We start from the raw sequence: 13,075 nt of genomic DNA, 5'->3' as shown, positions 1-13,075 counted from the left end.
AAATGATTTTAAAGCCCCACTAGTTTGGTTCTCACTAATAGTGGTCTCCATCAACTCCAACCAGTGGTGAATGACTAATTAGCAAGCAGTGGATTGCAATGGTTGTCAGAGTATTTTTTTGTTTTCATGTCACTGTGTTTTGCTTCGCCCTTTCTTAGGCCTTCCACAGTAATTTAAATGGGTTTAATTCGTATATATAGGAATCATGCACCTTAAATTTGCTCCACAAGGATCCTTTTCGGATCTGCAAATTGTGTCCATTCATTGTACATAATTAAACATGAACAATACCTGATGAAAACTGATCGCACGATATACGACAAATTGACACGATTTGAGGTCTCAAGAATCATCACAAATAGGATTCGGAGAGGATCCTTGTGGAGTAAGTGCCCTCCTCGACAAATTTAAGACCACTTTTATAAATAGTTAAAGGGTCATTTGATAACCATCGATGTTGAATAATTATCAAACAAAAAATTAAAAATTAAAAATAAAATGGTTATTAAACGGTTCCTGAGGAAATACTATGAGCAAGTAGTACTAAATTGTAAAAACAAAAAAAATAGTACTACTACACCGATGCCAAAAGTATGCTAATATGGTGGTCATTGTTTTGATTTAGTTAAAGTATGTTCATTTTTACTCAGATGAAAATATGCTTGATATTCATTTTATAAAATACACTAAGGCACTGTTTGGCACACTGGATAGTACTAATAATACGGAGTACGATATTTGGTGTCTGTTTGGATTAAATAACCACTGGATTAAATAATCCGACCCCACCTCCTTTATCCGGCTGATACCCGCTTAGTTATACCGCCTAAAACCTCGGTATTAGTTAGTCGGGTGGAAACACTCCTCTCTCGCTCTCTCCATCCCGCATCGCTTGCTCTCTAATCTGAATCTCAGGTTCTTCTCCTCCTCCTCCTTCTCTAATCACTGCGAATGGCGTAAACGGAGGAAAGAGGACAATTGCGATGGACTAACGAAACTCAAATGGGAGAAGCAAAGTGCTTCTTTTCTGCAAGTGAAGAAACAACACCCTATAAAAAGAAAAATAAACCTATAAGTATCAATTTTTATGTTAAAATATTAATATTTTGAATTCCTTTTATCCGGTATAATACCAAATATAATATAAATAATACGGTTATTAATCTGATACTGCACTAAATGTTCGATTAATTTAGTCAGTTCTATTCGGTGGCTATTTATTTCATCTGACAGAAATAATCAATACAATCTGAGCTGCTAAACGAGGCCTAACTGAACACCATAATGTAATCTGGTTGTAAATACTAACAAGTGTTTCTCTTTAATCATAATTTCTCTCTATCCGGACTATGAATATTTCATTTCCTTTCTTGGGGCACCACTAAGATAATTACTATTGATCATGTGTGACATCCCACATCGCCCAGGGGACTGATCCTTATATGTATATTCCCATCCCTACCTAGCACGAGGCCTTTTGGGAGCTCACTGGCTTCGGGTTCCGTAGGAACTCCGAAGTTAAGCGAGAAGAGGGCTAGAGCACTCCCAGGATGGGTGACCCTCTGGGAAATTGTTCGTGAGTTCCCAAAAACAAAACCGTGAGGGAATGGTAAGCCCAAAGCGGACAATATCGTGCTACGGTGTTGTAGCGGGCCCGGGAAGTGGTTCCGCCCGGGCCGGGATGTGACATTTGGTATCAGAGCCTATCCCTGGCCGGAAATGTGCCGACAAGGACGTCGGGCCCCTAAGGGGGGTGGATTGTGACATCCCACATCGCCCAGGGGACTGATCCTTATATGTATATTCCCATCCCTACCTAGCACGAGGCCTTTTGGGAGCTCACTGGCTTCGGGTTCCGTAGGAACTCCGAAGTTAAGCGAGAAGAGGGCTAGAGCACTCCCAGGATGGGTGACCCTCTGGGAAATTGTTCGTGAGTTCCCAAAAACAAAACCGTGAGGGAATGGTAAGCCCAAAGCGGACAATATCGTGCTACGGTGTTGTAGCGGGCCCGGGAAGTGGTTCCGCCCGGGCCGGGATGTGACATCATGCATGTAGACTAAATCCACGGACAAATACATCCAGCTATTTTCTTCAATATTTTTTTGGTTAAATTTGTTAACTTCATTGTATGGTTAATATATCCTTACGTATTATGAACTTGTTGAAAAATCTTTAAAAAATGGTATGTCAATAACAAAAGAAATTGAAGGCAAAAACGTCAAAATGTAGACAGAATTATGTTAAATCTTAGAGAGTAACGCAAGCTACTTTTCTTTCTTACGCCATATTTTTAGTGTATTAGTATATGGTTCAGTATATAAATTATAATAATACAATTAGTTAATTTTTTTAAAAAAAATTCTAACTTATTATATTATAACATTAAATATACCAAATTATGTTTCTGACACATTAAAAAATGTCGTCTCCTTATCTTCTCCAAAAGGAGTCAACTGCTAAAGACAAAAATCCCTCCTAGGCACTTACGAAGTCAAACAAAACGAAGTCATCCACAAAATAATAATTTCATAGACGCGATGCAGAGGATCGCAGCCTCTGTGTTGGCAACTCAGAGGAGTTCTCATCCGTTTGTGACACCTTTTTTTGTTCGATTTTTCGGCCGCCGAGCAATTCCCAATTCGCTACTCGCACTTTGCATCTCATCACTTTCTCTCTCTAAAGAAATGTACTCTCTCTCGTCCTCTTTTAATTTTGCAGTTGAATATTTTGTTCCTTTTAATTCTCGGTACAGAAATTTCCAGCCATTTTCTTTGCAATCGATCCCTTTTAGGGATTCAATTCCCCCATTTGGATTCACCCTTCAATCCCTTATATTCTCAGCTTCTTCTGAGAAGAGAGAGAATTCAGTAGCAGAAAAGAAGAAGAAGAAGAAGAAAAGCTCAGATTTTTTGGGTTTGCGCAAATTTAGATTAGATGGGTGACGTTGGAGAGATTGGACCTGATATTAGGTAAGATTTCCGAATAATTTTTTTTTTGGGTTTCAAGTTTTTTGAGTTTTTGGTGTGCCCAGTAATTCAGTTTTATTGGGGTTTCTGTAAATTTCACTGTTTTATTAATTTCATATTTTTTTTTTATCATGATTTTGATCATTAGTCTCTATGAATTATTTGCATGTTCATCAAAATTTGTTGTATTTAACTTTATGGGGAATTGGTGATGTGGGTTTTTTTTTTATATGTTCTCTCTGTGAGATCATAGAAAAAGATGGGTTTTTTTTTTTTTTTTTTTGGAGAAATATTGGATTGTTATCATTTCCCAATTTTGTTTGGCTGCTGAGAAAGTGGGGGAAAAAATAGAAGAGAGTACTTTACCAAGACTAATACAGCTGATTGACTTTGATTGCTAAAGGATCAATTTTTCGATTCAATTTCTTGCCATCAAGTTTCTCAGCAGCCGAGCACAGTGGGTTTTTGTAGTTTTGCTGATTGGAGCAATTTTTTTTATTTTATTTTTTTATTGCTAATGACAGTTCGGATATAGAAGAAGACTTGAGGTGTGATAATATTGCGGAGAAAGATGTCAGTGACGAAGAGATTGAAGCGGAAGATTTGGAGAGGCGAATGTGGAAGGATCGAATTAAACTCAAAAGGCTTAAAGAAAGACAGAAACTTGAAGCTCAACAAGCTGCTGAAAAGCAGAAGCCAAAGCAGACCACTGATCAGGCTAGGAGAAAGAAAATGTCAAGAGCACAAGATGGGATTCTTAAGTATATGTTGAAGCTGATGGAAGTGTGCAAAGCTCGTGGTTTTGTGTATGGTATCATTCCTGAGAAGGGCAAGCCAGTGAGCGGTGCTTCAGATAACATCAGGGCTTGGTGGAAAGAAAAGGTGAAGTTCGATAAGAATGGTCCTGCAGCCATAGCCAAGCATGAAGCGGAGTGTCTTGCCATGAGTGATGCAGATAATAATCGAAATGGGAATTCTCAAAGCATCCTCCAAGATCTACAAGATGCAACTCTTGGTTCTCTATTGTCTTCTTTGATGCAACACTGTGACCCCCCTCAAAGGAAGTATCCATTAGAAAAGGGAGCTCCACCACCTTGGTGGCCAACAGGAAATGAAGATTGGTGGGTGAAACTAGGGTTAGTCCATGGTCAGATTCCTCCTTATAAGAAGCCACATGACCTAAAGAAGATGTGGAAAGTTGGAGTGTTAACAGCTGTGATAAAGCATATGTCACCTGATATTGCAAAGATAAGGAGGCATGTTCGCCAGTCAAAATGCTTACAGGATAAGATGACAGCAAAGGAAAGTGCAATTTGGTTAGGGGTTTTAAGCCGAGAAGAATCCCTCATTCGGCAGCCTAGTAGTGATAATGGGACATCTGGCATTACTGAGATGCCACAAAGTGGCCATGGCGAAAAGCAAGGTGCTGCTAGCAGTAACAGTGACTATGATGTTGATGGTACTGATGATGGGGTAGGCTCTGTTTCTTCATCCAAAGATGATAGGAGGAATCAGGTGATGGATGTGGATCCATCAAGCAATCTACACAATAATGCTCGTAATAATGTCCAAGATAAAGAGCAAGGTGAAAAGAAACCGAGGAGAAAAAGGGCACGTGTCAGAGCAAGCCCTGTTGAACAACGTCCTGCACCATCTCACAATGAGCATCTACATGTTCCACCAAGAGGTGCATTGCCTGATATAAACCACACTGATGTACAGATGATTGGACTTCAGGTTCATGAAAATCAACAGGAAAATGGTACCATTACAACTTTACGGCCTCTGGAGAATGATCTTGATGTCCAAGCACAATTACCAGCGCCAGAGTTTAACTACGACCCTGGTGTACCTTCTGGCAATGTAATTACGACACAGGGCATGCATGTTGGTGGAACACCCTTGCTTTATCATGGGGTACGAGATGCTGACATGCATCACGAAGATACATTTAACCAGCATCATGGAGATACATTTAACCTCTATAATCCATCAACACAATATCCCCCAAGTCATGACCGGCAGCCGCCTCAGATTGTAATGAATGAACCGCAGATTATACCAGCAGATGGAGTCCATGTACCAGTACATAGAAATGGAAGTGAAATTGCTGGAGGAGATTTTCCAAATTTTGTTCAGGACACATTTCAGAGTGAGCAAGACAGAACTGTCAATGCTAACTTTGGGTCTCCAATTGATAGCCTGTCGTTGGATTATGGATTGTTCAAAAGCCCATTCAACTTTGGAATTGACGGCACCTGGTTCATTAGATGACCTTGAACACGAAGAAATGATGGAGTACTTTGCAGCATAGTCTAATTGATCCTATATCCGCGTAGCTTAGATTGTAAGTTATTTTTCCTTCTTATATTCTACCTTATTTATAACTTGTGTTCAGAATTTGATCAAGTGGTTCGTATTTCTCAATGTTTCTCATGGCATCTTGTTAATAACTAGCCTTAATAATTTGATCAACAAAGTGTTTCTCATGCTACCTTGTCTATAACTTTGTGTTCAGAATTTGATCTAGATTCTTATTGTTAATTATTATTTTCATTTTAGGGACTGCAAAAATGTTGCATTCATTCCCCACCAGGGAATAACTCTGTCGCTGTTTGTGGGACAAGTTCTCATCTGGGTTTTCTTGTTTGTGTATTCCGAGACTTTAAGTTATGATTTTCTTTTTTTCTCGGAGCTCATAATTTCCAAATCAGAGTGACCGGCATGATGTGATTTTGCTTTATAGTTTCCCTCAATAATCTTCAATAAGAATGAAACTGTCAGTGTAAATGAGTTGATCTGTTAGACTGGATAAATGACTAAGTTATGATAATTTCTTCAGTTATTTGCACGACATGACTTTTAATACAGCTATGCTCATAGTTACCGTCCACATATATTGATGCTCGTATTTTGTAACTGTGAGTCTACTGCATCCATTTTGTTTGTTTTTCCTGCAATTTTTGTTTCACTTTCGTTTGGCAGAATGCTTTGTTCACAAAATGACTGCTTTCGTATTCGTCCTTGCTCTTAGTAAGGTAGAAATGGTATATGCTATTTGTTGTAGTACCTCTGTCATAAGGAATTGAGCCTAGTTTCCCAAAAAAAAGCCAAAGGATCGAAGTTAGAAACGAATGACATTCTTTGAATTAGGATCGTAAGAAGGTAAGCAGACCAAACAATAGCATGTTAAAACACTCATCCCTTTAGTAGGACGCCGTTTTTAAGTTCAGTTGTTTTCCTGTAATTAAGATGTTCTACGCTTACTTATGGAGAAAAACTTGTGTAGAGATAGGCGGACCACGTCATCTGTAGGCCACTTCTCACAAGTCGCAACTAAACGGAACCCCCTGCATAGTGGTCCCACCTGACCCTACTCCAGTCTCAACGGCCCAGCTTTATTACGAGAGTGCCCTATGGTTAACGTGATCATGCATCCGTTGAAGACTTTCTCCAACTTATGAGAAAACTATGCTGGCTAAGACCTGATCCATCGAAAGCAGCCACGAATCAAATGAATGGTCTCGGACAGTTCTACCGTTGCTTGACGATTCGAGCTTCAGCAGTAGGATTCCAAACCTAAAATCCAGGCTGATTTGATCTGTTGAAATCTGTTAGATGAGAATATTCTTCCCTTGTTCATTGATTTGGTTGGTTGTATTGATCAGAGAAAGGAGGATGAAGGTTAATATTGGAAAGTCCATCCCCTCGGTAGGATTTTGTTTCAGCATTTAATGTTTCCTTAATCAGACAGGATACAAGGTCTCCTAGCAGATTTGTGTCTTGTCTGTTTCAACACTCCATCGTTGACTTCCAAATGACTTTGACTAATGACAACTCTTTCTTTTTTTCTGTTTTTTTTTTCTTCTTCTGAAGCTGGTTAGAAATTATTTATATTTTGGGATGTTTTGTGTGTCTGGGATAAGTTTGTGCAAATCCAATTAATGCTTCATTGTGAAATCAACTCAACGTTAGATGAAAATCATGAAATGCGGCACGCTCGGACATTTTTTCTGTTTCATTTATTACGTGATTTGTGAAATATGAAGAAGGGTATGTGCACTAGGTCACAAAGTAGATCCTTAGACAAGTACAATTATTTGTCATTTTAATAGGAAAAATGAAGATTGTTAAAAGAATTAAAACAACTTAACTTGTATCATATCATTTTTATAAAGTAGAACAGTGTGTCAGTGAATTTGAATACAGTTTCACTCCATGTATATACACGAGTCCCCGCTCCTTATGACCTGGTGAGAGTGTGACCAGTTACCACTCCTTATGACATTGTGAGCATGAAGCTACCGCGATCAAGCTGAACTCCTGAAGTTTTTATCCTCATCCTACACCAAGCTCATCAATAATTTCGCTGTTCCAACTTCCGAGGTCATATGTGTAATTAAAAGTAGAAGAAACAAGACCAGTGTGATCGCCTGGGCCCCACTGGAATTCATTGGACGAAGGCAGCCCTCACACTCTCTGTCTCTCTCTTTCTCTCTCCTCTCTGTCTCTCTGTCTCTGTCTCTCTCTCTCTCTCTCTCTAAGTGGCAATGCTTTTTACGACGCCTGTCTTGTGGCAGACAGCCTCAGAGGCTCAGACTCAGACCCAGTCGTTTCCTTAATCGTGGCCTGCTCCCTCCAATACTACCCCGACACGTGTCCTTCCTCCTCACCGGGACGCCGCCACACCTACCGTACGAGGATGTACAGACCGACGCGTGTCCCTACTGGTTTTCATTACGCGCCCCAGCCCAAAAGTGCCTGGATTGTGAAAAGACGACCATGCCCTCTTCCATTTTTCCATGGTTCTTTGTTTTGTGATTGCGATATTCGCAAGTATGTTTAGGGTTTATAGCAATGTGATCTTTAATATTTGAAAATTGTAAAAAATAACTCTTAAAGTTACAAATTTTTGCAGAGCGATCGATGACCTATGTTTTGACCTTTGAGTGTCGACGCTTGATGAGTCACGTCGGCCACTATTCATTTGATATCGTATTTGGATTGTTAAGGGTTTTTTTTTTTTTTTTTTTTTTAATGAAATCATTTCTTATTTGATTTCCATATGACATATGTTAATGCACGTGTCGTCGGACTAGATGAAGTCACGCTTATGTAAGAAAAAGAGTGAGAGAACGAAATTGCTATGTCTAAAAAATAAAGGTTCATTTGGAAGTTAGATTGACAAAATGACCAATGGTGTAAAGATTGGTAATTTTTAGGCTCCGTTTTTTCGATTCATGAATCCTTACTAAAAGGTACAAAGTCTTATTATCCAAGTGTTAAATTGGTCATTTTCATCGATCTTCGGATGAAGATAAATTCTTTAGTCCAGATGTCTGTATAAAACGGTATATAATAAGAGTAAACCCAAATTATAAAGATTTAGGATTATCTCTAGTTGCAGTCGAACATACGAGACTGCACAACCAAGTGGTATGATCGTTTGCAACCAAGAACTTTTCGTGTGTAACAGAATAATATCATCATAATTTTTTTATCGAGCGGCGATTTGGACATTTCATCCAAACATTTCTACAAAAATTGCATGTCATCGTCACCCCATCTCTTTGCGTTACCAGGCGCTGTCATAGTCAGTATTTAAAATGGGCGTGTCGTACCCGTTGCAGAACGTACATTTTTCATCACCACCTTCTCTCTCTCTCTCTCTCTCTCTCTCTCCCTCTGCAATTTTCTGGGATCAACAAATCAAATGGGAAAGAGTAAAGCTCACACTTTTGCTGGGATTTCAACCTTCATACTCGTTCTAATGGTGGCTTCAATACCATTTGTCCACCCTTCTCGTAAGCTTCTCTCTCGCTTTCTCTCTATCCTCTCCTCTCCTCTCATCTCTCTCTCTCTCCCTCTCTCTCTCTCTGTCTCTCTCTGTCTCTCTCTCTCTAACATCCTGTTTTCAGGTCTCCAAGGAAGAACACCAATTATGGCAGGGAGAACAGGCTCAAAGGTAACAAATTTCGAAGTAAAAGTCTTTTGATAATTTCTTTGGAAAAACCCCTCTTTTCCCCCATATGTTCATTTACACTTCTACAAAACCTATTTTCTCTCTCTACACTCACACTTTTATATTAAAAAAAAGTGTTATTTTTCCCTTGTTTATATTTATTTCTAATGTTTGTGGAAAGGGGATGCATATCTACGAGGCTGAGATATTTGGGAAGGGAAGAGGAGACAGAGTTTTCAAAGCTGTGGAGGACATGGCGAGGCAAGTTCCAGGCGGGCCGGACCCTCTCCACCATAACAGCAACCCATTTGGTCCTTAAATCTCACCCGCCTCTCTCTCTCTCTCTCTCTCTCTGTCTCTCTCTCTCTCTCGCTTTGAGAGAAAATGCAAGGATTTAAAATGTTGGGTTTTTTTCTTCTCTAATTTTATTATATTTTAAGCTAATATATCAGAGGATTAGGGTTTTGTTTCTTCCTTTTGTGGGTTTCCCTTTTTATATATTTAAATTTAATAAGGTTTATGACTTATGAATTCTAATTGGAAACATGGAAAGAAAAAAAGAGCAGAAAATTAGAAGGAATGTTTTTGTGCTGTGTCACATTTATGGAGATTTTTCTGACTTCTCGATACAAAAACAAATTCAGTTGAGGATGAAGATGATCAATTTGATGATGTGGGAAGGTGGGATTTTATATAACAGTAGCTTGGCTCTTGTTTTGAGCCCAATTATCAGGGAAGGGGGCCAAAATCTAGGGCTGCGCATGGCTTGGGCTTGCTTGAGTTTACATTCCGATGTTAGAATTTCTTATCGGGAAATGATTTTCGCACATTTTTTAATTCTTTTTGAGCATATTTCATATTTGATTTTCAGTTTATTCAATATAAAGGTTAGAAATAATCGGTGTGTGGGGGGGAGAGAAAATGAGTGCAAATATTACTTCTATTATCTTTTTTTTTGTTTAAGTTGATTTATATTAGGGTACTTTTAATTTCTACAAGAAGGTGATTCAAACTTGAGCATGAGGGGACGAACACACTATTATGCACACCTGTCTTAAACTACATCTGCTTTTACATTATAAACTTTAATGTTTGAATGAAAGAATCCCCTTTTTTGGTTAACAATATTCTTCATCACCACTAGTATATGCCCACACACAAAATGTGTGAATTTTTTAATTTTTTTTTAATTGTAGGAGAGAGGAAGAGAGTGGGAGGCGAGAGGTTTATTTTTTAATTTAAAATAAAAATAAAAATGTTAAAATCACCTGTAGATGAGGCCTTAACAAAAAAAAAAAAAAGTAAATTTTTTTTTGGTAAAATTACTTTACTGTCCTTAACCACTTTGTTGTGATAGAAGACTAAATAGTCTTTTCATCCTCTTTTGGTTGACAAAGAGAGTTCTGTTAATATGTAGTTTAGATAAAAGAAAAATTAACCCAAAAAAAAGTTCAAATGTCTTTAAATTTAGGTTTTAGATCGTTGATTACAAGTGGTTAAATACGAATTATAATAGATTTTGCATGGAAAAATATATTTTGGAGAACATGACTATAATAGTTTGTTGTTATAGTAAGAGAAATAAAAGAAAAACTAACAAAAATGTGCAAGAAGGTTCCAAATTCTTGCAGGTGCCAGAATGACTGCTCACATCCAACAGATTTTCTCTAACTTAGGGCATAGTTCACAATTTATCTTGGCTCGTCTCAAACTGTCACGGCCATTGCATGATCTCATTCGCTTCATCTTGATCTTTCGAGAATGGTTCGACTAATAACATGCTTGTTGCGACCCGTTCTCAAAAGATCAAGACATGGATTATAAGAAAATTTTCACCAAAAATATATTTTGTAGAATATGAAGATCATAGTTTGGTGTCATGGTAAGAGAAAAAGAAAAGTTTAACAAAAAAAACATAAAATAAATACAATTGATGGTTTAGGCGCAATGAGATGTAGCAGAAGCAATGGAGGCCCATAAGGTTTAGGTTTTAAGAACATGTGAATAGTAGCACGTGAACATAAGTGAATAGAAGCGGGCTGTAAAAATAACACGTTGAGTTCGACACATTTCAGCGTTCGGCGCACTTGAATGTCTTGCCTCGTTTTGCGTCTCAGAAGCCCACCTGATTTTCTGCGTGCGAGCTTGTCAGGTTTTGCATGCCTAGGCTTCCTCATTCTGCGTGAGCCGAGTTTACCTCCTGCCTTGTTTCACGTGTGAAGAGTTCACCTCGTGTTGCATGTCAGAAGACCATCTTTTTTTTTGCGTTCATTTGGCCTCGGTTTGCACGACGTATCCCACCTCATTTTTCGTGCATGGAGCTCGACTCGTTTTATGAGCACCTTGGAGTTTGCCTCCTTCTGCGTGTGTGGAGCACGCCTAGTCTTCTATGCTTGGGTTCGCCTCACTCTGCATGCAAGGTGTTCGCATCATTTTGCGTGCCAAAAGCCCACATTTTTTTGTGTCCATGGAGCTTGCATCGTTTTAGCGTGCATGAAGCCAGCCTCATTTTCCATGCTTTGTGCTTACGTCGATTTGTGCGACGTATCTCGTCTTGTTTTTCATGCAGTGTATCCCACCTCATTTTTTATGCCAGAAACCCGCTCCATTTTCTATAAGGGGAGCCCACCTTGTTTCGCGTGCCATGGTTCTGAAGGAATATTTGTGAAAAACATGTTCATTTAAGCAACATCAATAGCATGCAATTAACAATTAAAGGCGGAATCATGCTTGTATGCACTTAAAAACAAAACATTTACCCATGAAATTCAAAGCCTAGTAGATAGGTGAACCAAGACTCAACTCAAAACAAAGTGAGTTGAGAAATCAATACCTTTGTAGATTCCTCTTTGCATAAGCAAAGGCTAATCACCCAAAGAGAGGGCCTTCATTCCTTGCATCTTAGATCCATGGATTTGGATGGATGAAAAAGTTTCTCCAAGTTCCCAAAATTGAGAACCTCTAATGATTCATCACCAAGGCATAATGAAGAAGAAATGAGTGACCTTGGAGGAGTTTGATTGCTAGATGATCCCTCCAAGGTGGCCTAAATTTTAGAGAGAAAGGAGAGCTTGTGTTCTCATCCTTTCCCCAAAATTACCATATGTAAATTTTAGGCTATAAAGTCCTTTATATAGTCCCTTCAAATAAGTGACCTAATGGACCAAAAGCCCTATTCTTCTAACATGGCAAGCCTATAGGGTTTATTGGGCTTTCAAGCCCTTTGTTTATTCAAGTTGTCATACAACTTGAGTTAATGGGCTTGACATTCAAATCCCATTGGGCCTTGCGGCCCAAAACTAACCCGAGGTCTTTAACGAACTTATTCGTTTGATTAATTAACATATTAATTAATCCTAGCCTTAGATAAATAATTAAACCATTTAATTATTCTTACTCATCTCTGTTGTTTCTTCAAACTCTACCTTACTCGGTGAACGATCCATTAGGTTCCTTTTAGCGAGGCAGTGGGCGATTAAAACTCTTTCTAATCGATTGTGAATTGAAACTTACTTTCAATTATCCCGTTAGTGATAATACACTTTTAGGGCTTCCACAAACCATGGTTAACGCCTAGCAGCATGTCATGGTTACCCAAGCTAATCAGAAGAGGTGGAGAACCTATTCAGTTTTAGGATTACAAATGCAATACGGTCTTTCTCTAATACAAAACTCTTGACCACATTGTTTGGTTTGATAGTTTATTTATGTCTACTATCCAATGTGAGTCTTGTGCTTAAATGATTACCTTGAATGTGATTTGGAACACATTCCTAAATCTCATTCATACTTTGGCCAAAGATTCTTAATCATATCATAGAGTATTCTCCCTCAAACAGTTTGAAGGTTAGAGATCCCTTGTTGCGCATTCACTTGCCTCCATGGCTAAGTGGCTTAACCCCAACGATGCCATGGACACCCTCCTGATGGAGTGACTTTGACATAATCAAAGATTAAGGACCTAACCACAAGACAACTGTGATGCCTCAGGTCAAAAGACTAATTTGCATTATCCCAACCATGAGTTCTCATGTGATATGAATATGAGAACTCTTCGTTGATCGTGTTCAGTGAACTCATTCTCTATTGAGCACCTACGTACTTGTCTTGATGTCACACACACCAATGACTCGAGACTAGTCACTCT

The 13,075-nt window shown here is 38.7% G+C and overlaps 1 protein-coding gene across 1 annotated transcript; it reads left to right on the top strand.

The window, feature by feature from the left end:
- Positions 1-2,549: 2,549 nt before the first annotated feature.
- On the top strand, positions 2,550-5,393 carry LOC103954621 (ETHYLENE INSENSITIVE 3-like 3 protein). Its single transcript, XM_009366456.3, is given in 3 exon segments — positions 2,550-2,969; positions 3,491-5,225; positions 5,227-5,393. Coding segments are annotated over 3 exon segments (1,824 nt in total). The 5' UTR covers positions 2,550-2,934; the 3' UTR covers positions 5,281-5,393.
- The last annotated feature ends 7,682 nt before the right edge of the window (positions 5,394-13,075 follow it).

This window comes from the organism of the source record quoted next, unplaced genomic scaffold (assembly GCF_019419815.1).
Source record: "Pyrus x bretschneideri cultivar Hongxiangsu unplaced genomic scaffold, Pyrus_bretschneideri_v1 Contig51, whole genome shotgun sequence".
NCBI lineage: Eukaryota > Viridiplantae > Streptophyta > Magnoliopsida > Rosales > Rosaceae > Pyrus > Pyrus x bretschneideri.
The sequence above is the reverse complement of the archived record's forward strand: the minus strand, read 5'-3'. Positions and strand labels throughout refer to the sequence as shown.